This window comes from Opisthocomus hoazin, chromosome 15 (genome assembly GCF_030867145.1).
Source record: "Opisthocomus hoazin isolate bOpiHoa1 chromosome 15, bOpiHoa1.hap1, whole genome shotgun sequence".
NCBI lineage: Eukaryota > Metazoa > Chordata > Aves > Opisthocomiformes > Opisthocomidae > Opisthocomus > Opisthocomus hoazin.
Genome location: NC_134428.1, coordinates 12221811 through 12247405, shown reverse-complemented (window position 1 = coordinate 12247405; position 25595 = coordinate 12221811). Strand labels below are relative to the sequence as shown.

At 38.4% G+C, this 25595-nt stretch overlaps 1 protein-coding gene across 2 annotated transcripts in view; it reads left to right on the top strand.

Moving 5' to 3' along the window:
• Positions 1–25595, top strand: part of KATNIP (katanin interacting protein) — a 59560-nt gene that overhangs the window by 2995 nt on the left and 30970 nt on the right. Inside the window, exons 4-13 of one of the 2 annotated variants that reach the window (XM_075436290.1) lie at positions 4330–4409; positions 5715–5849; positions 7905–8166; positions 8876–9025; positions 11141–11304; positions 13405–13517; positions 13983–14097; positions 14528–14734; positions 17644–17784; positions 22597–23494. In XM_075436290.1, the coding sequence (XP_075292405.1) occupies positions 4330–4409; positions 5715–5849; positions 7905–8166; positions 8876–9025; positions 11141–11304; positions 13405–13517; positions 13983–14097; positions 14528–14734; positions 17644–17784; positions 22597–23494 (2265 nt within the window). Of the gene's footprint in view, positions 1–4326; positions 4410–5714; positions 5850–7904; positions 8167–8875; positions 9026–11140; positions 11305–13404; positions 13518–13982; positions 14098–14527; positions 14735–17643; positions 17785–22596; positions 23495–25595 lie in introns of both variants that reach the window. The other variant, XM_075436289.1, reaches the window with a different exon arrangement.

Below are 25595 nucleotides of genomic sequence, written 5' to 3'. Positions count from 1 at the left end.
GTTTTAAACGTTTACTCATCAGAGCTGTAATTCAGTTGGTGAGATTACTGGTCAGGCTGCGATAAAGAGAGAGCAGCACGTGAGCTTGGTGGAATGAAATTCCATGGGACTCTTTCATCAGAGTACTTAAGCTGGTTGCATGTGAGGAATGGTCTCTGCAATGCCCTATCAATTTCTCAGCTGATCCCTGATTAATTCTAAGGTTTAACTTCCCCGCCTCTCCATTTGTTAAACAGTCATAACTAAAACTAGGAGATTAGAAATGTATATAAATTGTCAGTGTAAAATAATGGTATACCTTTGTCTGATACATGACGCTGTTAATAGGCTTCAAAATCTGATGGACTTCAATGTTATCTAAGTCTGGTGTCCTGTAGAGAAGTGACATTTCATAAAGTCAAATTATATCCAATCATAGCTGCATTAAGCTCATAAATTATGTTTAAACTGTAATAGTTGTCTTAGAAAGACAGCTAATCTATATTTAAATATTTGAAGTAAAGAAAATCTACCATTTTCTGCCAGTGATTAGCTGGCTTTATTTAAAAATATGTACTTTGTTTCTAATTTAAGTCTGTCTATCATAGAAAGCAATGTAGTGACAGGAATAATTTTGCATGTATGAAGGTGTAAAGTCTGAGCTTACTGGCCTTCTAATCTATTTAGCGTAATGAAAATAAAGTTGATTTCACTAAATCCCTGTGTGAAGCAGTTTGCCAACCTTAGTCTGTTATCCTCACACTTGCTACAACCTGTTTATCTTAAAGTGTATTTTTTTAATCTGTTGCTGTGTAAATAGTGTCTGCTTAAGCTTTTTTTTTCACCTAAAAACGAAGAGAAAGAGTTTGAAAAGTTACTTAATATGATAATTTTTTTACAGTTGAAAGTTTATTAGTCTTAGCAATACTGGAAACTAACTTTTCTTTCAGTAGCTGTTCTAACCATGACTAACCTTCACCTCTTTTTTTCTTTGTTTTCTGCTACACTGGGTGCATACTATGTGTTTTCAAGATTAAGTGTGTTCAGGCTCAGCTGTCTGCTGTATAACTTCTTGCAGGTTATACAGGGTGGTGGTGGGGAATTAGCTAGTCACCTGTTTTCACAGTCCTGTATGAAAGTAAAAACTTGTGTGTAATGATGCAAAAAAGTTCATGTTCTTGGATATTGGAAAAGGAAGGAAACTGTGTGCTCTGTCACACTGGGATGATATACCTTTGGGTAGCTGGAGAGAGTGTAAAACAACATCTTTGACTTTTTGGTCCAAAAATTGTGCAGGGATATTGTGGCAGCAGCTCTAGCAGAACACTATCAAGAGACATTTCCTCCTCAAGTTCTGCTGTGCAGCTTAACCAAAGCTGTTTATTCTTCTGGGCGCTTGATGCTGTTTGATTCAGTTAAGGTGGCATATTTCAGCTGGTCTTAGGGACCTGAAAAGACTTCAGTGGCTGTCTCTGTTCCTTTCCTCAGCTCCATCAACTTAGAGACAGTAGCATTATCTCTGCAGAAGAGAACTCGGTGTTTTGCTGTTTCTTAGCTTTCCAGTGTTGTTATTTTAAACATGTGTAGCTGCAGTGAAAGATACCAACTGAATCATCATCCTGTCATTTTTCTTCTTCCATTTGATTTTACCACTAGAGATGAGAGTGGGAGTCATTGGTGATCTGTATAAGCTTCTTGCCTGGGGGGAGTACCTTAGCAATTTTGTGCTGTGTTTCATTTCTAGGCATTTCTTCTCAATGACTGAATACAGAAATTATTTCTAGCTGAGATGCAGCACTGAATGTTCTTCCCTATCCATCTCCCATGAGAGTTATTGCCTCATTTATTACCTCTAAAGCATTCATCTATAGGATTAGTCTTCACTGAAAAATTAGGAATGTGTGATACTTAATAATACAGAATGGGCACAAATCCCTCTTTGTGGTTCCTGAAAGTGTCATTGTAGATCTATTTGTCTGGACTATTTTCTTTGTCTGTGTTCCCTTGGAGTAATTAATGATAATAGTGATTGATAAGCTTTTACGCTTAGGCTTGGTAAATGAATTAAAGTAAATGATGGGCTTATAAGGTAGCGAAGCTGGTCTCTAGGTGTACTGACATTTCTTCGGGTGTGTACCCCAGACATAGTTTCACAACCATGTATGTACTTCCAGTGTATGTTGGTGTGTGTAGTCACAAAGGTGGGACTTAAGGGTAGCATGGGGTCTCCTTTGGTTATGACTAATATTTTGATGGTGTACTACTCAGTCCTTGGCTACTAGAATAGGCAGTGTCAGCTCAAGTCTCCAAGGGAACGACACCAGTGGACCTATTTAGTGTGTTGAAACAGGTAGTGATTGGTATTCACGCCCCATCCTTCCAATCAGAAGAATGGTTTTGTTCTAAAGTAGTGTTTGTTGCACAGACGAGTAGCTCAGCTGCATCAGCTACTGGCTGGGATTTGAACTACTGTTTTTCCTGGTTTAGACAGAGCTAGTCATGTGAATCCTCCACAAAATACTCAATTCTGAGAACCAAATATTCCTCAGTGATAGCATGAGTCCTATCCTGTTCCCTTTTCCTGCTTACATTTGTAGCATACGCAAGTGGCCTTCTGGGCTGTTGCTTAGAAGAGATGGATTGTTTAGGAAGTGAAAGTGAAAGATGCTTCCAATTCTGTCCCAAAGCAGTGACTGAACCAGACCATGCCTGTAGCATTGTAATCTCAAGACAGTTCACCCTCAGTGCCAGAAGAGCCCAGTAACAATCGGCACTAATGCTAGTGACTGCAAGTACTTCTGGAATTACTTAGGAATAGCCTAATGGAGTATCAGCAGCTCTAGTTGGAAGCGCTGTTTCTCTTCCTTGGAGCGACCTATTCCTTTTCCCCTCTGTTCCTAGTCCTGTTTCAGGCCTAGGAGACAGATACTTTGCACTGAAGCGATAGAACAACCTCTTGTTCTTGCTCTGTAATTTTATGATCACTCTAAATTGACATAAGCATATGCCATTCCCCCAGGAACGGTGCTGCCCTGTGCCTGTTCTCTCCTGTCTGCTTGTACCAGCATTTGTGCAATCTCATGGTGAACAAGATTGCACAAGTGACTACAATTAAAAGTAATCTTTCTTTTGTTTTTCCTCAGTTAAAACTCGCACATATCAATTTTCTGAACAGTTCAAAACACAGGTGCATGTAGCATTGTCCAACCCTAAAAAGAAAATATGGTATTGAGAGTTGTAATGAGCAACCTGATCTAATTCTGGAGTAAGCTCTGCTTTGAATGGATAGTTGGACTAGGTGACCTCCAGAGGTTCCTTCCAAACTAAATCTTTCTGTGATTCTATGACCTTTGTAGGACGACTGCTTCTTTTATTGGTAGTGCCAGTTTTTGCTGGTTTAGGGTGACCATTAAATTATGGCTTAAAGAAAAAAGGTTTTGCATCAGCTATTTTTCTCCACTGAGAAGAAATAGAAGCTGTAAATCTGTCTTGGACATAGGAAATGAAATGCCTTTGTTTAGGATGGTATGGAGAGTGCTGGTGATGTCCTTGCTCCATTGAGGATGCTGATGTGACCTGCAAGATGTTTGTCTCTCTGTCTCAGTCAAAACATCTTCTCAAAAATCCATTGTTCCACTGTAAGTTGGGACCATTTCCGTCACAGGAACCCTTAATTCTCCTTGTCCATACACAGAATATTTGCAGAAGTTCTGGAAGCAACTGTTTCTTGCCTTAGAAATGAATGAAAATGATTGATTGTCTTTCATTTCTGACTTGTACATGAAGAATCCTTCTCCGCACAGTATGTTAAACACCTAGTACATTCTGTTTAATCTGCCAGTACCTGATGTTCCCTTAGTTTGAGAGTAAATAAGCACAATTCCTTTCTAAACCCAGCATATCACCTGTTGTTCACCAGGACCCTGTGCATCAGAGTCTGCCTACAGTAGCAGGGGTTCTGGGCTCAGCTGGCTTCCTAAGACAGCTTACTGCCTAACCAGCTAGGAGTCAGAATGATGTGCACCCCTATTCTAGGACATATTTCTATACTTTCATATCAATTAATATGGGGCTTCATTTGCTGTTAAGCCAATGTGTCTTTAAATAACTTATTCTCTTGAATGCACACAATGATGAGTGTCCCTGATGAGGTTCAATACTCCTGCTACTAATATGCAGCTAGCCAGTGTCTGAAGTGGAAGGCCTTTCCAGGTTTTGGTACCATTCATATGTCAAAGACTTATTCTTCTGTCCTCATCTTGGGGGGAAGAACTGAAAGGTATGTGTTGTCAAATACCATATTTCTGTCTTCCATCTTCTAATTCTTGTCTCTACATTCTGAAAAAGCAGCCCAGCTAGAAGAGAGTGAGTTGCAAGAACGCAGCACACAGACTGCACCAAGCAAAATACAGCGCAAAGGTTGGCTTCAGGTAAGAAACAGTTGGAAAGAATGCACCTTTGAGCTAATACTTAGATTGTAGATAATTTTCGGGGAAATTGGTTGCAACTAGTAGATGGTGGGTAGTTGGGACTCTTGCAGAATCTGAGTCTTGGTTTGGTCTGGATACTGAGTGATAATGTGAAATGATATCCAGACCAGTTTCGTGTCTACTTTGGAGCCTAAAGAGGCAAATCTCATTGAAAGGGTCTGGTTTCAGTGACATCCACCACAGGAACTTTTGTAGCTTTGACATGATGGGCTCAGTCCGTCCTGATACACAGAAAAGATGTCTAATTTCTTTGAATGCTTCTTTTAACAGAAAACCGTGAAGGTTAAAACAGAAAGGGGGGCTGAACTCTGCATTAAACCTCTGCTTAAGTACTCTCGTAATCTGTCCTTCAGCAGAATAATTGTTATTTGACATCTCTGATGGCAAGCCCAGAGGGGTTATCTGCTGCAAAGGATGGACAATCTCATTTTGGAGATGCATCACTGCCTGTCACTGGTGTTCTCCACCCTGCAGTAGTGTTAAGGGACACAGAGGTGTAATTTGCATAGCTTGAGTTGTAATTTGTCACAGGTCCTCGTAAATCAGAAGAGAGGAAAATGCATATGGACAATAAAAATACCCTGCCTATAAGAAATTCGGGGGCATTAGCTACAGAGTTGTTGGTTCACTGGAAAAACCTCAATGGTCTTTTTTAGTTTAGGTCTAAAGAACGATCTGACTTCATCTGTCAAGGAGTGTGACTTAATTAACAGAACAAATGTGAATTCCGAACAACTGAGACATGTCACCCAAATAATTACCCTACTTGATTAGCAACTGCCCTGGCTGGATGTCCAGTCCGTGCTTGAGTGACTGAGGAGCCGGGGTCTGTGTCACTGCAGATCAAGTGTTCGTGTCACGCAGGTCTTCTTTGCTTTCACCAAATATTGCACATTCAAGTTTTAAGGCTGCATTACTTGATTGATCAGCCTTACTGCTTAGCTGAATTCATTTTCTCGGCTGCTGTTTCTCTCAGTGGATCACTGCTTACATACTGGTTTGATGTGTGCTGGGTCTGATCCACGCCAGGGATAGCAGCAGCAATTCGGGAGTCTGAGTGGGGCAGTTACACGGTAACACAGGGGCCCGAAGGTGAGCTCAGGGAGGACAGAAGCCTTATATGGAGCAAAGGGGGAAAAGCATTGCTTCATCTAGATATTGTTATGTAAAAATGCGATGATTATTCTTTTTGTACAGCTGATAGCACAAAAGATGTCTGATTTCACTAAATGCTTATTTCAACAGAAAACTGTGGAGATTAAAACAGAAAGAGGGGCTAAACTCTGCATTAAACCTCCTCTTGAGTACTCTGAGGATTTTGAACCTTATGAAAGCTTGAACATGGATACAAATGCTGATGATCCTCTCCATTACTCCCAGGTACAATTGGCAGTTGCCTTCTATTGTTCGCGGCAGTGTCAACTGAAATGCGAACAGGCCCAGGTATTGGTCTTGACTAGAGCATGCAAACCCAGCATATACTGTTTCTTTGACTAGATGATTTTGCATTGATGAGATGTGTCATAAAGAAGGAAAAAATGAAAAGAAAAAGTAAAACTACTTTGAAAATCTGATCTCAACTCTATAACATGTGAAGTCCTAATTTAAAGAGGTAGAATATTGTCTCTGTTGGATAGAACCAAAGTATTTCATGTTAGGAGACTCTTTCAGTTCGTGTAATGGTTGTCCTCATGGACGTCACTCTTGGCTATCAGATTAGAGAAAGCTTAAATAACAACTTTTTCTGGTTTTAGGTTAGATTTTTGAACAATCATGTTAAAATTGTCGTATGTCATTGTTTAACCTAACAGAAGTCAGAATAAAGTTTTTAAAATATTATAATCAATACAGTTTCTTTCCATCAAGGGTTGTTATTGTATTGACTCCATTGTATGACAGTTCAGCCTTCATTTGGTTGCTAATTTCAGTCTGTTCTAGCATACTTCACAAACGTCCTGTCCTTAAAAAAATGAATACATGAACAAAAATTTATGAATGTTTTTCTGCCTAACCAATTAATGACATTAATAAAGCTTTTCTGGGTTGTGGAGTAGCGTCTGTGGATGAAACTGTCTACTGATCTTACCACTGACATCAGACAAACATCCAAGCGTATTTTCATAGCTTGCATCTTTTCACCTCTCCTATATTGCTTTTGAGCTTATGATTTTTTTGCTCTGCAAACCAGTAACTTGTGTACAGTGATGGATATTTACAATCATTTATGTAAGCTGATAGTTTTAAACCAAAACCCCACTTTTCTCTGTATTCCAGATGGAAATACTTTCGGTTTTCCTGAAGCTATAATGTGTTTTCTTGAATGTCTTGTTACAATGCAGACGTCATGAGGTTTCAAACTAAAAGAAAGCCTGTACAGTTCCCTGTCAAATAGCTAGAAATATTAGTCTTGACTGTCATAAAGACATGCTCAATATTAGGCCTCAGGTTGCTTATAGACTCTCTTTTGAACCGAAGTTTGCCTGCTCTAAGAAATATGTTTGTGTCAACATGGATTTCCTAACAAGTGTAATCTGTAGCAGAAGAGCAGCTTGAAACTTTCATTGCAAACTGAACATACACTGTCACAGTTCATTTGTACCTAAGATAGCTGCGGATTTTTGTTTTACTTACACAGTTTGCTTACTTATACTTATCTCAAAACTCTAATACCAACAAAGCAGGAAAAAAATGCATTTAGGGTATGCAAGGTCTTTTGCTTTTACATTCATAAAACCAAAAAGCTCTCCGGCCTCATCTATGCTGTTTGTGGCATATGCTGTGAGAGGCAGGGCAGTTTTTTTCCACAGCAAATTTCAACATAGATTAATTTTTTGCGTAAAATCCTGTTACAGATTGTCCAATTAAAAAAAAAAAAAAAAAAAAAATCTGTGCAAACTGGAAACTTAGTCCATTAGACCATAAGTCTTTTCTCCTGTTTTTTGAAGTACAGATGTGTACAAGACAGGACTATTATAATTGATCCAGTTGCATATAAAGAAGTTGCTATTACATTAGCTTTGTAGTCTTGTGCAGGCATTTGGAAAATCTGTATTGCAGCTAGTCTTCAAATAGCAAGCCAAAATATAAGGTAATATAACTGTGTGATGCTGGAAAAATATATGCCCTTGACCTGTCCATTACTTACCTCCTGTCTGGAACTTATTCCTAAAAATTCGTTTGGCATGTAAACATTCGTTGGCCTACAGGATTTTCCTGTAAGGATTCTGGTGAGAAGGAACAAAGGAGTTGTAGGATGATTTTTCTTTACAAGTCCTCATCAGTGGAGTGAAAACAGGTGAATATTTTTAGCTGCATTACAACTCTGAGTTCATCAGAAGATTTTTCTTTCTCTTGGTGGAGGAAGGGGCAACCACATTGGTTTATTTTAAAATACATGTTTAAGCTTTTCTGACAAATCTGTTTGAATTGTACCAGAAATTGAGAAGAAGCTTGCAACTTGGTATAGAAGAGAAAAGGGTGGAAGAAGACTCTTGTAGTGATGATTATGACTCTGTTGAAGAGGATGTGTGTTCAGAACCACCTTCCACTGAGGAAACAATTACAGGCTTTGGAGGCCTTCAGTTGCATAGCAGTAGATCGCTGCAGCAAGAAGCTTCTGAGTGTCAGGATGCTGGGAGATGCTCTGGCCTTGATTCTGGTGCCCTTACTGTGTTGGAGTTCAACCAGGATCAAAGTAGTAAGTCTCTGTATTATGCAGTAGTACAGTACTGTAAGAGTTCTTTGAGAGCATTGCTTCTAAGGGAATTGCTGGTGGTTAATTGTTGATGGTTACTCCATACTCTCGTGAGTTTTCATGCTCTTCAGCATATCTGTTGTTTTAGTCTCCTGGTCTGGGAGACTTGCGCCCTCTTACTACCTTCTTATGTTAAGAACTTTTTTCCAAAGACAAAGATATAGCCGTGGTTAACCCACTTGCGTCACCAGGCCTAGACACTTGAACTAAGATTGTCTCAGAGTGTCTGTAGGATTTCTCAAGAGATTATTAATTTTTTTAAATATATTTTTTAAGTGTTTTTGCAGTAATCCAGACAGCCAAATCTTCCTAGTCTCAACTTTCTCCATTTTACATCCTGGGTGCTGGATACCTGTCATCATAGTGTGTGCTATTCATCCCAGATGAGAAAACAAATCTGCCTATGAGCCCCTTCTTTTTGTCAGATCTTCTCTTTTGGAGACCTCAATGTCCAAACCCCAAACCAGTCATTAGGTCTCAAAGGTGTTTAGCTTGTTAAAGGTAGGGAGTTCAGGTGGAAACCAGACTTCGAGCTACGTTCAGTATTTCTAAAATTCCCTCCCCACCTATTTCAGGTACATTCATTGGTTTTGTTTTTTTGTTTTGTTCCCCCCCCCCCCCCCCCCCCCTTTTCTATTCCTTTATCTTGCAGAAGTGAAGCCAGAACGAGTTCTCTCGGCAAAAAGAAAAGATAATGCTGAAATGTACATTCCTGTCAGACCGATCATGGTAAAAAATAAAATCACTCGGCCACTCTCCGCTGAGTTCTTGCAGCAGGAAAGACATGAAAGAATTTATTCTAGTAAGAAATAAGAATATATAATGTCAATAAGGAGAGTTTTCTTGCTTTTTTTCCCTTTTGGCTCGGATGTAATTTCAGCACGCATCTGTTGTCATGTAATTTTTCCTAGCTGTTGTCTTTATATTTTTTTGTGGGTTTTTTGTTGTTGTTTTTATCACCTCCAGTGTTTTAACATAAGTAAAATTGTGAGAAAGTCCAGAGCCTGTATACTTTGTATACTTTTTAGTCTTCTGCTACATCTTTATTACCTTCCTTCTCTTTTTCTTTCCACGGCATAAGACTTCTTCCCCTCCCTTTCAATCCTTGTGCTTGCTCTGTTTCCCACTTTCCTCGCAGAGATCTGTTCCCTATGGTATTAACAGAAGTGTGTCTCCTCAAAATCAGCAATTGATGCTTTGGTGGAAGATTTTAACAAAACCCATTTATAGTAAGAAAGGCATAGTTACCCACAGCATAGCAAAACTAGCTCTGTTGCTGCTTAGGACTGTACTTGAATTACACCTGGAACACTGCAGGTCAGTCTCCAGTGCTGGGTAGATGTGCCAGTACCTAGTACCATACCGGAAAATGTTTTTCCTGGACTGGAGAACACTATTTTGAAGGCACTACTGTTTATTCTAGAAATCTGCTGCTGAAGTGTGGTCTTTACCTGGGCTACAAAAAAACCCCACCCAAACCCCAAATCTGGAGGCTGAAGTCGTAGCTGCAGTTGTTATTTCAGCACAATCCTTCACTGAACAAATCTGATGAACTTTAGTTTTGAATGTTCTGAGATAAAGTTTGCAGACTTACCATACTTTGTGGTTAAGACACTCTTTTCAAAAAAGCAAAATCTAGATGTGTCCCCAGAAAGCAATAAAGCTAACGGTTTTGAAAAGTCAAAATATTAGTTTCTTAGTTGGCAGAAAATCAAATTGAAGAGAAGCAGCTAATTCTTTTTGGCTTCAGAGTAAATCCTCTGTAGCTTCTGATACCCTCACCCACCATCTGTCTGAGCAGATGCTTGCTTTGACCGTTTTCCAGAAATGTGTGTAGTGTTTTCTCAGGTTACAATAGTGCTTGTTAAAACTGTATCTGTCTAACTCTCACTTTAAATCCTTACATTAATTTCATTTCACAAGGATGGTATAGTATAGAAAAATTATAAGAACTTTATTCTGTCTCTGTATTTGGAGAGATGACTAATGCTTGTTGAAAGTTTTTATGAGAAAAGATGGCATAGGGCTGAATGTGAATGCATGCAAATCTCTGTGAGTGAATTTTGACAGTATCCCTCTTGTAACTCCCTGCCTTTCCAAGGTAGACTTCATGTTGGTAGCGTCCACTGCCATTTTACTCTCCTTTTTAGTAAACCTTGCTGCAGCATTATGAGCACGCTTGCATGTTCTTCAATATTTTCACTTGGTCTTAATGTCTGTACAACTTTGGTCTCTTTTCTTCCCTTGACTTTTGAAGTCCTTGAATGTAACCACTGTTCTTCTCTTTTGAATATAACCACTGTGCTTCTGTTTGAGTCCAGTCTCAGATCCTCCATTGTTAAATTTTATTTCCTTTCTTTAAACCTGTTTATAGGCTGTGGCATTTCTATTTCTCTGTGATGTTTGGGAAGACTGGGATGTGTATGGGCATTTTGATGACTACTTAAGTGATAAGGTCATTTATTTTGCCTTGCAAATAGGAACTCCTCACTCCCCTTGTTTTCCTAGAAGACTCTGGGGATTCCTCCAAAATATCTGAACACGCCAGTTACATTGAAAATTTATGGTGTGCTGAAATTATATATGCTTCTTCTTTCAATAAACTGTTACAAGGCATTTCCATTAAATACGTGAACAAAGCAAGTACAAAAAAATCTTAAAGCATAAAAATTATGTTTCTCATTTGTCAGTTTTTCTCCTCTTATAATACTGTTTCAGCTGTTGTCTAAAGTAGATGTGACCTGGAATCTTAATATAAAAACAAATTGGAGCAATTCAGCCTCGCTTGGTATGGTTACAGACTGCTAGCAAAGCCCAGTGTCAGTAACTGAATTGGATGTTTCAGATGTATGCTGTTGTACTGTTCGATACTTATATGCCTGGACAAATGAATATTCCTTCCTTCTTCTGGTGGCAGGACCATTGAGTCGACTGGAAAGACCACTTTCAGCAACTCGAAAGAACGTGTATGAGAAGGATCCTGATCTCTCAGTTTCAGCTGTGGTTAAAGCAATGCAGATTGAAAGCAAAGTCTTGCAGAGAGACCTGCAAAGGCAGACAGTTTCCACAAGCCCTCAAAAGGTATGGCAAAATGCAGAAAGGGGCTGTTTGATCAAGTGGCAAAACCACCATGAGTTACAATCTCTTATACATTAGTATTATGTATGAATGAATGGTGGTGCCTCTTAAGTGTGATTGAATTTGTATTGTTCTTCCATAGGGTGGTTTTCTTTAATCTGCCTCCTCAGGTTAGCATCCCACAGCTTTCTTGATTTCAGACATCACGGAGCAACTGGTAGACCAGCCACATGTTATGTCTATACAGTCAAAGGCACAGCTGCAGGCCTAGTTGAGCCATTTTCATTCTGGAAGCTTCTTAAACAAGACGATGTGTGATTTCTGTACCGATAAATCCTGCCTTCCTGCTGGACTCCTATGTGGGATCTGTTCCCTGTTGATACATGCTCTGCTTTTGGAGCAGAGCTGTCACGTACGCTGCTGGCTCTTAGTGAGGAGGAGCTAGTATAGGTTTTCTGCACCAATATGTGTACGTCTCTTATCTCCGACAACCATGTTTAAAACCAATTAAATACTTGTAACAAGGAAATCAACCAAAATTAATTCCCTTCTGTTTCAGGTCAGACCATTATTCCTCATTAAGTTAAAGAATAAGGAGGTTTGTGTTGACAATTCTAGCTAAACTTTGAGCAGAACGAGTAATTCGGTTCTCCTAACAGAAAGAAAGCACCTAAAGAAATTGAGCATAAACAGAAATATATAAAACTGTGTTATGGACAGTGGTCAGGCATTCAAACTCTACTTCCAATCTGGTGTTTAGGAAACTTATTTTTATAGGAAGGAAAAGAGATATGCCTAGACATTCTTGGAGTTACTCGTTTGAATTCTGAGAGTTTCCAGGACAGCTGACTCCTTTAACCTAAGCTGATGCTTCTTGGAGTTGTGAGTTCATGCTATGATGAATATGTATCCACTGTCATCGCTGAGCCAACATTAGGTTTCTGGGAAATTTTGCTTAGGAGCAAAGTTTAAAATGTGTTTTTACTATAGGTAAGTACTTTACATACGATTTTACCCTCTAGGTCAACTTTGCAATCTTACTCCTCTTGTTTTTGAGATATTTATAGCTTTGTGATTGAGAATAAATTCCATTGAATATTCTCACAGAATGTATATTCCTGCTAGGACTAATTTTAATACTGTTGTGCTTAAATGAAAAATAATGAAGTAATATTTAAAATAGATGTAATTTTACCCTGACACTTGAGGTGGAGTTTCAAAAACCCACTGTGAGTTCTCAGTCTTAAGGCTGACCTAAATGATCTTCCAGAAGTAATTTAATTTTGTAATTTCCACAATAAAGGGATTATAGAACTTGGCCTTTGATATTTAAATGTATAACAATGCAGAATTTCTAATACTGAAAAAGTAATTAACTTCTAAGCATTTTAAAGTTCTCTTACTCTTCAAAAATTATAGAAATGGAAGTGACCTAAGAGAAGGACTGCCATTCCTCATCTGACTGTTGTTCACTGTGCTGAATATTCTGTCTCTGATAGAAGCTACCAACAAATTTTTAGGAAAAGTAACAAGGGGAACAGGGTATACTTACAAAGTGGGGTACAGGTAGAGAAATAGCCCAGAGCATTGTAAGAACTGCAGGCCTTTTCCTCTGTTTCCTCTTAGATAGTCACTACTGATAGTTCTATATTAAAAAAAAAAAAAAAAAAAAAAAAAAGATTCTAATAAAACTGAACTTTTTTCGGTTTAAAAGTCTTTATGATCCTTTTTTTTTGAGAAGGGGAGAGTCTAGGCAGACCTGTGCCGAACCTTTGGCCAGCTCTGAGTCCTACCAAATGTATACAGTGAGATTTCAGACGTGTATGTGTGTATATATATATATTTGTTTTAAAAGTCATCAGGGAACGCTTTTATGTTACTTTTCTTCCACATAGAAGATCAAGCTCCAAGCTCAGCTCTTTAATTTCAGATCAAGACCTGTTCTGTTGAATGTGCTTTAACTCCATATGGAGTTACAGATTAGCTAAGGTTAACTGAGACCAGAGCTGGGCCCGAACTCTTATTTTTTGCAGAGGCGCAGAATGATACTCATTGGTATGTAGAGAACACTGTGAATGAAACGTTCATTTTTTTCTTGCTTAGAAGAAATTTTCTGTTTCATCTGTTGTTTCTGCAATGGCTGAACCTCCAGAAAAAAGCCAAATGAGAACTACAGTCACAAAAGCTGCTGAGACAACTTGTCCTTTTGGAAGCAGGTATATATATATTTCCTTGAAGAGTAGCTTCCTTTTTTGAAAAAGAGACATTTTTCAGTATACCACCAGGTGTAGTGTAGTGCCACTACAACTGGTAATATTTAGATATCTGAGACATCGTGCAAGCAGTAGCAAATCAAGGAGAAGGTTCCAGTCTTGGGCCAGTCTCTGTGTATCAGGGAACTGCCAACATCTACCTCTGTTTGTCTTTCTATTACCTATGTATTACCTGCTCAGACTGCCTCAGAACCAGCTGAGAGCTGGAGCCCTGTCTTTTAACCAAACTCTATGTATTTAAGGTGGGATGCTGCATCAGTTGTTCATTCATCGTGGGGGTACATGGGATTCTTCTGTGGGGTGTGTGGGTTCATTCTATCATCTCTTCACCATCACACGAACAAAACTGTTTCTTAGAAATACAAGAATTGTGAGGAAGTAACACATAAAAGAATATGTATGTTTCAGACAACAAAAGAAACTTCTGGAAGTCCTTCCGGAGCCTGAGAGCCATTCTGCCTGTGATGATGACATACTCCTATCTGATGACAAATCTGAAGTAGATTCCATGTTGAGAGAGAAGGTTTGTGTATATATGCACCATAACTGATGCTTCCCAGTATTACTGAAATGAAAGTACATTGAATGATCTGTATTCCACTGATTCTGCACTCAGGTCAACTAATAAACCTATGACAGAGTCAGAGAAGAGAATTTATCACTGTTCCTGTGTTCATCAGAATGACAGAGGAATCTGACAAAGAACAGACAGCTGTTTTCTCCTTAGGCTTTGTAAGAGCATGATAAGTTCTCTTCTCTAACCCTGCCATAGATGAAGTTGATGTGAGGCTGTAGTGATGGAACCCAGAATGACTGAATATCATCTAGGTAGCCTTGGGTTTGCAAGCTTTTTGCTTCTGACTCCTCAATACTGTAGTCTTAACAGTCTTTCTCTTGTTCCATGCTTGATTGTTTTGTCATTTACGTTTATATTGTATTTTATTTTGGTCCAGATGACAACCGGTATAGAAGTACGTGATGCCATTTATGTGACTATGGAACTTCTTTCTAACTGGGGAAATCCAGTAAACGTGGGCCTCAGCGAGGTGGAATTCTTTGACTTACACAATGAAAAGATATTTGTGTCTCCTCATGATGTGGACATTCGAAATGCTGACAACGCAGGAGACTTGTGCTGCTTGGTCAATAAGAACTTAAATGTAAGACAGCTTAGTCCTGCATGTGAGAATTTCTCCTTATAGTCTTTCTTTAGTATTCTATCGTTGGGGTTTTTGTTTAGAAACATGATTGAATTTGGAACCTGACTTGCATAACAATTATTTGATAATTTAAAAAAAATACAGATTTTGCTTATTATTAGCAAATCCAGCTTTCCTGTCCAAGATGTTGGTATTCGGTTATGATTTTGTTTTAGAACAGGATTTGATTAACTTGCCTGACTGACTTAACCGAGCAACTGGAAGGAGGCCGCTTTAACTCTGCCTCCTTATACGTTAACTCTGTGGTATTGTCTCGGATGAAAGAACATGTTCAGTTTTTGAAGTATTGTATTGTGGTCATAGTATCTGTAGAACGAGATCACAAAACTTTAAGAACAGGGAATTTCACATTTTTGCAGCATGTCTGTGTATAAACTTCAATAATTCTTGTGATCTGAAGGTATAGGAGCTTTACTGCTAACTTCTTCCAGATATTTCATATGAATTTAATTAAACTTAAGAAGGAAACACACTTATTTTCTTCTATGCCCTTGTTATCCTTTTACCTACAGAAGAATCATGGAAGAATAAAAATGTGTAGGTAGGTTGTTTTGAACAAGAGATTAAGAAAAATGTGTAGCACAGTAAAAGTATTTCATGGCTTTTCTGTGAGATGATGAGTAGACATGAGATGCTTCCATACAAAAGACAATAAGTGGTAGGAAATGCTGGTGCTACTGCAGAGATTAGCAAATGTTCGTAGCCCTTTGTACAGCCATCATTTCATTTGTGCTGCACGTTCACTGTATGTCCTTTGTCTCCATGGGCCTTTAGAGCTAGGATTCTAGTAAAAATTAGTATGATTTTAGTGGATGAGGAAGCTAAATGACTTAGTCTACTGAAAAATATAAATTCCAACTCATTTAATTTTAATGATACTTTTTTGCTTACAGGGTGAATGAGAATAGAAAGAGGGTAAATATGCAGGATTTTGAAATTTAGTTGAAACTCAATATGGACTATTATTTCCAGACAAATATTTTTACTTGAAACATCTTTCTTACTGTCTCCTGAAAATTGTAGTTTGGATGTCATAAATACCCCTTCACATTTATATGCTGTGTTCGCTGGCAGATGACACTCAGTAGTAGTAATAGTGACCCTCAGACTTTCTAGAAAATTATAAATTAAGTAGTAATATATTCATTAATCCTCAGGTTTTCTCATATATTATATATACCATTATTCTTAAGTAATGAGGTTTTATATTTCTTTGATTAGTATATTCCTTTGATCTGTGACACTGTAATCTCCTCTCGAAACTGGAAAGGTATTGTGTCAGAGAAGATGCAATCTGGACAGGGAATATGGTCTTAGAATGTGGATATGTGATAACTGAACTGCAGACACCTTCAGAAGTCAAAGCAGCATTTCCAGTTTGTGTACATTTCAGATCATACTGGAAAGCTTTGGGGTGCATTAGCACAAAAAACAAATTAATGAATCTCCAAGCAACTAATATTTTCAACAGAATGAAAGCTAACATAAAAATTTACTTTGTGGAAAATTCACTTTACCAGGCTTAAAACACTTCCATCTTTGATCGTTTAGGTGTACATTTGTCTTTGAGAGTAGACATACTCTTATTGAAGATCAGGGTTTTATTTATTTATTAGTTTATTTATTACCCTTGCAGACTTTTAAGAACACTTCAATTCCCTCCTAGCTTGTACTTTGTGTTACACTGTAAAAGAAAAAAATACTGGGCAGAACATCAGGTGCTCTCAACTAAGGCAGTAGTGCCTGATGGGATGTAATGCTTGATACGACGTGGATTAGGTATTTCATTGGGATTGTTTTCCGTAAACCTTTTTGATTCTTATAGGCATATAAAGGTCTTTTAAACCATCATTAGGCACACATCTGAAGTATTGGACAGGAAAGTTGTGTAGTTACTGCCTTCAGGCAAAACTGAAAAAGTCACTTCAAATGGAAAGAATGTGGGAAAAATACTGACTTTGTGTACCTCCTGTGTGACTGTATGTGCAGTGTGTTGTTGAAAATTATCTACCTTTCTATTTACATGCCAGTCTCAGATCACTGAAGTGTTGTCTGCATGCATATGTACCCTTGTTTGTCTCTGGTTCGGGGTAACAAATATTCAACATTTGATTTTGAAATTCGTTACTCCTTACTTCTTCCTGAGCTGCCACACATAGTTTTTCTTCCTTTCTGAACATGTAAAGGCAGCAGTTCTGAACAATGTCCAGAATTAGGCATTCTTTGATACTTTAAAATGTCTTGATTGTCAGTTGTCTGTAAAATTCATGTTGGGGATTTCTGTAATGTCTTAGAAAATGTTGAGTGTAGAGTGCTATCTATAGCTCTAAGGAATAGATCTGTAAGTGGAATCAGTTGTCTGCAAAGCCTGATTAAAATAGAGGCAGTGAAATAAAATTCTGTAAGATTCCCCTCTTTAGAGGGCAAAACAGAAGTGTAAGCACTTTAAGAAATTGTGAAATGATTACACAGTGTCCATTGTGCTCAGTGATCCCCTCTAGTGCCTGCAAAGCTGATTAATTTGTTTAAAATAAACTGGGCTTGCTTCGACCCTCCACTTAGAAAGCATGGCAGACTGCCTGTCATTTGTGAGCATGCAGATGTCTTACTGGGACAGCAAGCAGCTGACCTTCATCTAATTGCCAGGTTGTTGTGAGCTGTCTTACAGGCAGGAGAGTCGGATTTACTGCTTGGAAATGAGGTTAAGGTTTTGCTCTTAACGTAATAGATTTTATTAAATGGTTACTTTTTTAATCAATGTGTATTTTTCTGTGGGGTGGTGAGTTAATTGCGATATCCTGCTTTAGGAGAAAGAGTGTTAGTGACAGTCTGCTTGTATGTGTTTTTAGACCACGAAGGAAAGCTTCCTTTGGATGTGCCCTTTCCATCCGCCCATCCAACTTTACTTCGTTATCCGCAATCCCACCCGGTCACATGACTTTGGTATATCCAAGATCAAGATCTGGAATTACAACACAACAACTCCTAGTGTAAGTAGTCTTTTCTCAACTCCTCTGTGTGTATACTTGACTTTGCCTGGGGAAACTTGGTTTGTTCTTCTTTCCAAAAGTATGAAATAAAAGTACATACCGTTTCCTCTAATGAAATGGGGAGCTAGGAGGGGTCCATGGCTACTGTGGAATTTAATTGTGTCTTAGTTGTGAGTGGTAGCAACGTAAGTGTTAATGTTTTCATAGGCACAATTAGCATTTTCTTTCAAAGCTATTAAAGATCTCAAGAGACCTAGCAAAAGTCTTGCATATTCTGTCAGTTAATCCTTTACTGTGGTGAGAAATAAAGATACAAAGGTAAGTTCATCTTAATATTCACGACTTCCAGTTGTTTTATCACAATATAAATAAATATGTGTTTAAATATGTTTTTTCTCATGTATGTAGGTATAAATAGGCTGACTGTTGCTTGGTTTTGGTTTTGTCGCTTTAATGAAGAAGTATGCTAACTCTAACTGTGCGTTCGTAATAAAACAAGTAATCTAGAGTTACTAGAAAGACGTCTTATGGCAGATGGTCTCCTGTTTGTGTGTTTGAATGTCACCATGGAAATTATTCTTTTTTGTACACTGCAATGTTAAGAAAAAAATACCAGGTACTGGATCAAAGAGGATTTGCTGTCCTGGATTATGAATAAGAGGCTTTATCCCTCTGGTTTTGCTCTCATCTGTGTTCTTATATAAGCACATATGGTAATTTATACATATGGAAATAGCCATGGAAGGGACAGCTTAAACAAATTTACTATCACATGATTTATATTTATTTTCTGGAATTTTAATAGCTTTTTCTATTAAAATATGGACTACAGAATGTTCCATCATCATTAGAGAGGGTGAAAGCAACTGCTGTTTTTGGAGGTAATGGTATGATTTGTTACCAAACCTATTGAATATAATGCTGGAAATACACATAAATATATTTCTGTGTTTCAAGGCACTTTTTTTGTTAATAAACCTCTATAAGGCAAGCTGTAAAATCCATCAGGAGTATAATCCCGTGGATTTTGGTGGCAGTGCAGCAGTCTACACTGACTAAAGAAATGTCTCATTATCGTTAAGTTGAAAGAATAATACAAAGCAGTTCTGCCTAGTTCTGTAATTTGTCACGAGGAGGTTTTGTCTGAGAAGTATAAAACCCAAAAATACAATTAGCTAGCAATTTTCTTCCTGGTAATGTACATCCAGAGCCAGATTTCTCTGTCATTTTTCTGGTAATCACTCTAACCTCCTTCTTTCCCTCAAAAACTACAGAAGTGAGAGGTGCCCAAGTACATCTTAAAAAAAGCAAACAAAAAATCAGTTCAGGCTGGTACTTTTGTATTGTTGAAAACATCTGAGTTTTCGAACTTCTATCTGGAAGTAGAAAAAATATGTCTGAAGGAAGCTGTAAAAGTCAGATTACATCATTGTCATAGATTCCTTCATTCAGTATTACAAGGAAGGGTTTAGAATGCTGCTTCTTCCCTTTACTTCAGATGAGGTCTGCGTTAAAGGGAGGTCATTTTTAGTCTGCAAGAACAGATCAAGTTTAAATTCTTTTCAAGTTTGTCTGAAGTGTTCAGGCATTTTGCACATGCTTGCTGCAGCCTTGAAAAAGCATTGTTACTCGATGCTATTACAACTTTTCCCAAGATCCAGTATAATGTCTGTTGTATGTCTTCACAAATCTGTGAATGGAATTAAGACTTAAATGTGTGAAGGCCTCAGTTGGTCTCCAGTTGGATCACTTTCTCCTTCAAGTGATTGCCCATATGCGTGTTCCTTCTGCCTGTATGTTCACGGCTGTTCTCTGGAGTTGGAGATTTCTTTCAGTGCTGGCCTTACCACTGGGCTGCGTGGCGCTGCAGCAGCCTTGTTCCAGCGGAGTTAGGTTTATAGAAGAATTCTTTTCTTCTAGTTCTTGACTTATTTTCTGTTGCTGCTTCTTTTACACTCTTCTGTGAGAAGTCAGGCAGAGGCGACTTCAAGTCATCTGTCCGGGTGTGATTTGCAGATAAGTGCTGCTGGTTTTAAGCTTTGTCCTTCGTGCACAAATATCACTGAAATGGCCAGAAATACCATCCCTGGTGCTTCATTGGAAAGCACTATCACAGCAGGCACTCTGTGAGGGCCGAAATTGCAAGCTGGGAAGGAACATCAAGAGAAACCATAGAATTATTTTCAGAAAATATTTCTTTTTTTTTTTCCCTCTGATGTTGATCATACCTGCCTGCTTGTTTTGAGACATTGTGCCATTGTAATTACTCATCTGAGAGGAAAAAAAACCTGCCTTGGATGAAGTATTGAGTGTTTGTTTATAGGGTGACTTCCTGATGGAATTACTCACAAGGAAGGGATTTCTCCAACCTTCTCCTACTCGAGGAGGGTTCAGCAGTGGTACTGGGGAAGCTAACCATTCTGTCAATCTTCCCCACCACATCCGATCACTAAGTGACTGGAAGCTCAGAGCAGGGATGGGAGGGAATGAAAAACAGCAGTTCTTAGTCTTGTGTCTGCACGTTTGTTCTTGGAGTCCCTGAGATCTGTTCATATTTTTCCTGCCTCAGCCTGAGTCTGCTTAGAATTTTGGTGTAAGAAATTTTCATTATCTGCTTTACTGGTACTTCATGAGTAAATGGATCTTCTGAGCTAACAGCTGTTGTCAATGCTTACCCAGTTCAGTCTGTCTCTATTGTCTTAGAAATATCTGTAGCTTTGGCTAGTTCATCTTGATATATTCCAGACACCTCTTTTGGGGATGCTTCCTAGGATACCTGTCCCAGATACTCCAAAACTCAAAGGAAGAGATTTCCCACTGACTAGAATAGTACTTTTGAAGTGACTGGCCCTTTTCTCTACTCGACTGTCCCTCTTCCACGGAGAACAGGCTTCACCATTTAATTTTGTAATGTTTTCTCTGTCTACCTGTCCTCCTGCAGTACTGATGGGTGGAGTGGGATTCATTTAAAAACATTTTGTTCTTAAGAGGTTGATGATTTTCATTTAAAAAGATGAAATTGACAAATACTTTTCAAAATATGTATGTGTCTATTTCTGTGTTTCCGTGCAGTTTGTATCTGTTCCCAGGTAAAAACACAGAACTAAGGTTTGAGTATTCATAACAGCAGTAAAGGCTAGGCTATTATGTAGAAATGTTGCAGTTATCCCAAATTCAACTGTGAATATCCAATATCTGTAGCATTTAGGGGAGACATTAACAGTCCAGGCATACAAAGATTCAAAAAATAACATTACTAGGGTGTCCTGATATTCTTGCTCTTCCCCATCATAATTTCAGGCGGAGCCATGTAGTTCATTTTTAACATATACAATTATTAAAGTGTTTTGATCCTCAATTAGATTAATCTAGCCGTGTCCTTGTTCAAGGGGAAAAAATACTATGTTTTATGGCCAAATGCATCACTACAGCCATACAGCGCTTTATGATACTCTAGGAGTAACACAGGCAGCCATGACATAATGGCCAATTAAACTGAGTTTACTGCTGTTCTCTGAGAAGTTAGTGAAGGTTATCTTTTTCTATCAGGAGTGTGTCTTGCATTCCTACATCTACTCCCCTCCCTCAAATGTAGCTTTCTTGTTATACCTGCATCTTCTGGTTTTCCCCCTGTGTAGGTCCATGTTACATTTTTTGCCTCATACGTGTTATTATTTGGAAAGCAGAAGAATGGAAGCTATAAAGACTGGTAAACTGTAAAGAGTGGATGCGGGTGTGAAGAACTGGAGACACTTGTACTGGAAGGTGAAGGAGTAACTGCTTTAGGCTGGGAGCAGAGGAAGATTTAAATCAGTATTGAAAAAGAATTGACATGCAGGAGATGAGCAGTAGGGATGAAACTGAAACTTCCTACTTTCATGAAAAGCTTCTCAGTTTCCATGAAAGTAGGGAAAGAACAGAGAGACTTTAAAGACTCCACGTGATGGATGTGTTGCTGAAATTTAGAGGGCAGAAAGGAGGTGCATTTTGTCTTATCGTCTATGTTTTCTTTGAAGATACCAGTATTGTTGTCAAGAGGGAAAAAAGGTTAGATGGACATGATAAAGAGAATAGAAAGAACATGAGTTCCAACTTAATGGAATGAAAAAATTAGGTTTTAGTGGGTGCCAAGAAAAGGAGCACGTAGAGATGAAGTTGTTACTGACAAACTTGTGTCTGAGATAAAAGCCTTCTGTTTAAAAGGATAGTTAAGTGTTGGAATAGGCTATCAAGGCAGATTATTTGAAAACTGTTAAAAACAGATTTCTTCACAATGGTGTATAGGTTATTTTACTTTATTTGGTGGAAAGAGATGGACTAAATGATTTTTTTTTTTTTTTTTTTTTTTCCCCCCCGGTCCTTTCCAGCCTTATATTTTTTATAACTCTTTTTAACTCTGGTGGCTTTGATCTGGGTGATTGTTCACTGTGGAACATGTCGTGAAAGTGGTGAATCTTAAAGACGCTGAAGCAAAATGTGCCTCTGGAATTTATATCCTGATCAAATATAATAATACTTAATCTAGGCTTCTTTGCTCAAGCTTTTCTAAATATTTAAGCCTTGTCAGCCAAAATGGTTCGTAGTACTGTCTAGCAGGGCTTTTAGTCCTTTTGAATAAAAGCTTAAATATTCCACAGTATTTTGCAGTTGTTTGAGTTTCTGATTAAAAAGTAGTCAAAAGCATGTTACTGATACGGGGTTTTAATTGTTTTCGTCTGCTGATTGATGAAGCATTCAAATGTCAGAGTTCCAGAACAGTGATATCTAATGCTTGAATAACTTAATTGAAGTCTTGATACTTTATTTTTGTAGGACCTTGATGTTGGAGTAAAGAAGGTGAAGTTATATGTTGATGAGAACCTTGTATTTGATGGTGAATTAGAGAGAGCCTCTGGGGATCTGCTCACCGACCATAGCACTACAATTGACTTCACAGATCACAAGCAAGATATCTCTGCGTATTCTTCAAATGAAAGGAAAGAAGCAAATGCACCTGGAGTCACAGAGAAGAAAGCAGACTTATATTTTGAATGCTTACAGTCAAACAGTACTTCACTAAACTGGGAATCTCTGCCAGAAGAAAATCTTCTTGAGCATAATATGAACTCCATCAGCTTTACAAAGAAAAAATTGCCTGACTTAAAGGATAATGTAAAAGTGTTACCATCTGCAGTTTGTATAAAAGATGCCAAAGAGAATGCAACAGTACAAGCAGTTATGGAGCAAGTTGAGTCTGATGATGCACTTACTCTGAGCGAGCAAATGGAAAAGCTAAAAGGAAGAAAATTGTCTGATTCTACAGGTGCTGTTCCTTCTTGGTTACAGTCATCTTCCCATGTTACAGAGAACAATCAAGTTCCTTCCAGTAAGCAGAAACCTCCCTGGCTTGCTACAGAACATTGTTCAGGCTTGAGATTTCAAACACAGTCAGAAGAAATAATGAAAAACTTTTCAGATCTGACTAATGAGGGTGTCAAATGTCAGAGAAATGAACTAGGAAGATCCAATAGCAGAAATGCAAATGGTGATCAGAGATCACAAATGCTAACCAGAAAGGATGGTGATGTGGGCTTGGACATACTGGAGCAACTTTCTAACAAAAGTTGCTGCAGCTTACAGAACCCTACAAGTGGAAGGAGAAGTGTCAGTTGTGTGAAAAAGGAGGGATTAAACACTATAAATCTTGGAGAAGATGATTCCACACTTAAAGGTAAGAGCTCACACTACTTTGCAGAAGCACAGAATCATTTAGGTTGAAAGGGACTTCCTGAGATTCCTGGAGGTATAGACGGGGATTTTATCTGTGGTATTTGCAGTATTCAGTTTTTCTCAGTCAGACTGTGACAGTGCTCAGGGTCTCTCTCCTTGTGCTACACCTGATGTGAAATGCTCTTGTTCTGAAAAATTTACATTCTGATTTAGTCTTTTTAAATTTATTTGGAGAAGATTGAAGACTAAATTTCAGTAAATTGTATTCTGAAAACTGACAGTCATGCAGACAGCAAATTGTTGCTAATATCAATGAAAATCTGAAAAAAGATAAGAGTGTGACATCAAGGTAGTGAGTAAATTTACAGAGTTTATTTGTGTAGTAGGTTAGTGTCTTTCTCAGTGAGAATATATGCTGAATATATTTATTCAGAGTGAATGGGAGACTGCCCTTATTTTCCCTTCTCTGCTCATGACATTACATACCTCTTTCAAACCTCTCCCTCAGACACCTCTGCTCATTTATGAAGAGTTTTATAGTAAGTTTAGCTGTTACCTGGTCCATGTGTTTGATTATCCACGTCATTCTTCTCCAAACCGTTTTTAGTTCGCCTGGATCCCATTGGAGGTGGGGCATCCAGATTTGTGTGGTTATGTTCAGCCTCTGGCAGTAGCCAACAGTGTGGCCCCAGGGAAGAGTGTGAGAATTGGGCAAGTTCTGGGGTTGTTTTTTGGCATTCTGTAATTCTTCATCCTTCAGTAACTTGTCTCAAATGAATAGTGTCTGGCAGAACAAGGACAACAAGGCCTAGAGAATGGGAAGAAGAGCTTACAAAAATACAAGTTGAAATTATGGGGGCAACTTGGTAAAATTAACCACCAGAACAACTTACAGGAAAGTGTAGCTTGCTGTATATTGTATTTGGGTGTTTACGTTAAAGTGCTGGTCATAAGGGGCAGGAAGCATGCCTAGATGCAGGAATGCCAGTTCAAATTCTACAGCAGGTATTGCATGAAGTTTTTGGATAAAGGTAAAGAAAATGGTTCTTTGTAAACTAATTTCTGAGGTTTTCGTTCTCCACCCCTCTGTAGAGAAAACAGCAATTTTGTAAGTATATCTGAAATTACACCTCAAAGAACGAAAAACTACGGCAGTAGTTGGAATAACTGCCATCTTCCCTTCACCCACCCACTCACCGCAGCCTGTTTGCCATTTCACACATTTTACAGTATCTCTGTTAGATTAAAAACTTGACAACGTTATGGAAACTGTAAATAAATCCCACCTTAGTAATTTCTGTTCAGTTGTGAAAATAGTAACAATTTTGGAGTTTTAATGTAAACTGTAAGCTGAGAGTTATCGTGATTCTAATTATAATGTCCTCTAATTTTGCTCTGAGCAGGTTTTGTCATCTGGTGCCTGAGACTCCCAATATGTGTCTGTCCCTGGGAAAAGTGCATGCCATCTAGCAGCTTTTGTTCTCTCTGTACTGTACTGTGCAGGGTAAAGCCATCTTCAAAGTGGAGCGGAGTGAGCATTAACAACGGGGAAACCGTTTTAAGTGTTTCCCTAAGAGTGGTGAATTTTAATTGGCACGGGGCTAGGGGAACGGCAGTTTCCCAATAGCAGTATGTGACCAAGGGGAGGCTGCACAAGCTCATGTGCAATGTCACAGCATGTCTTTGGTCATTAAATGAAGAATAACGAGAACAGAAGTTAGAAACAGCACGTACATGCATATTTGCCTTGAGTTAATGTTGCTACAAAAACATACAATTTTTCTTTGATCACTGGTTTAATGTGCAAATGAAATGATGGAAGTATGCTGATAAAATTTGCAAATAGCATATAATTTGGGGTATTATGAGTTAAGAAGATTGAAGAATGGCACAAAAAGATGAACTTGAGGACTGGAGTAATAGCAATAAAATGCAATTCAGTAGTACTACTTGCAAGGTCATTTGGGGACTAATAACGGAAAATTAAGTTGTAAGCTGAGTAATCATCAATTGCAAATGACCGAGGAAGAAGAGGATCTTAGTCGAGTAGTTGATCACAGATTGACTATGAAATGCTAGTGTGACGCAGGCGTGATTATAGC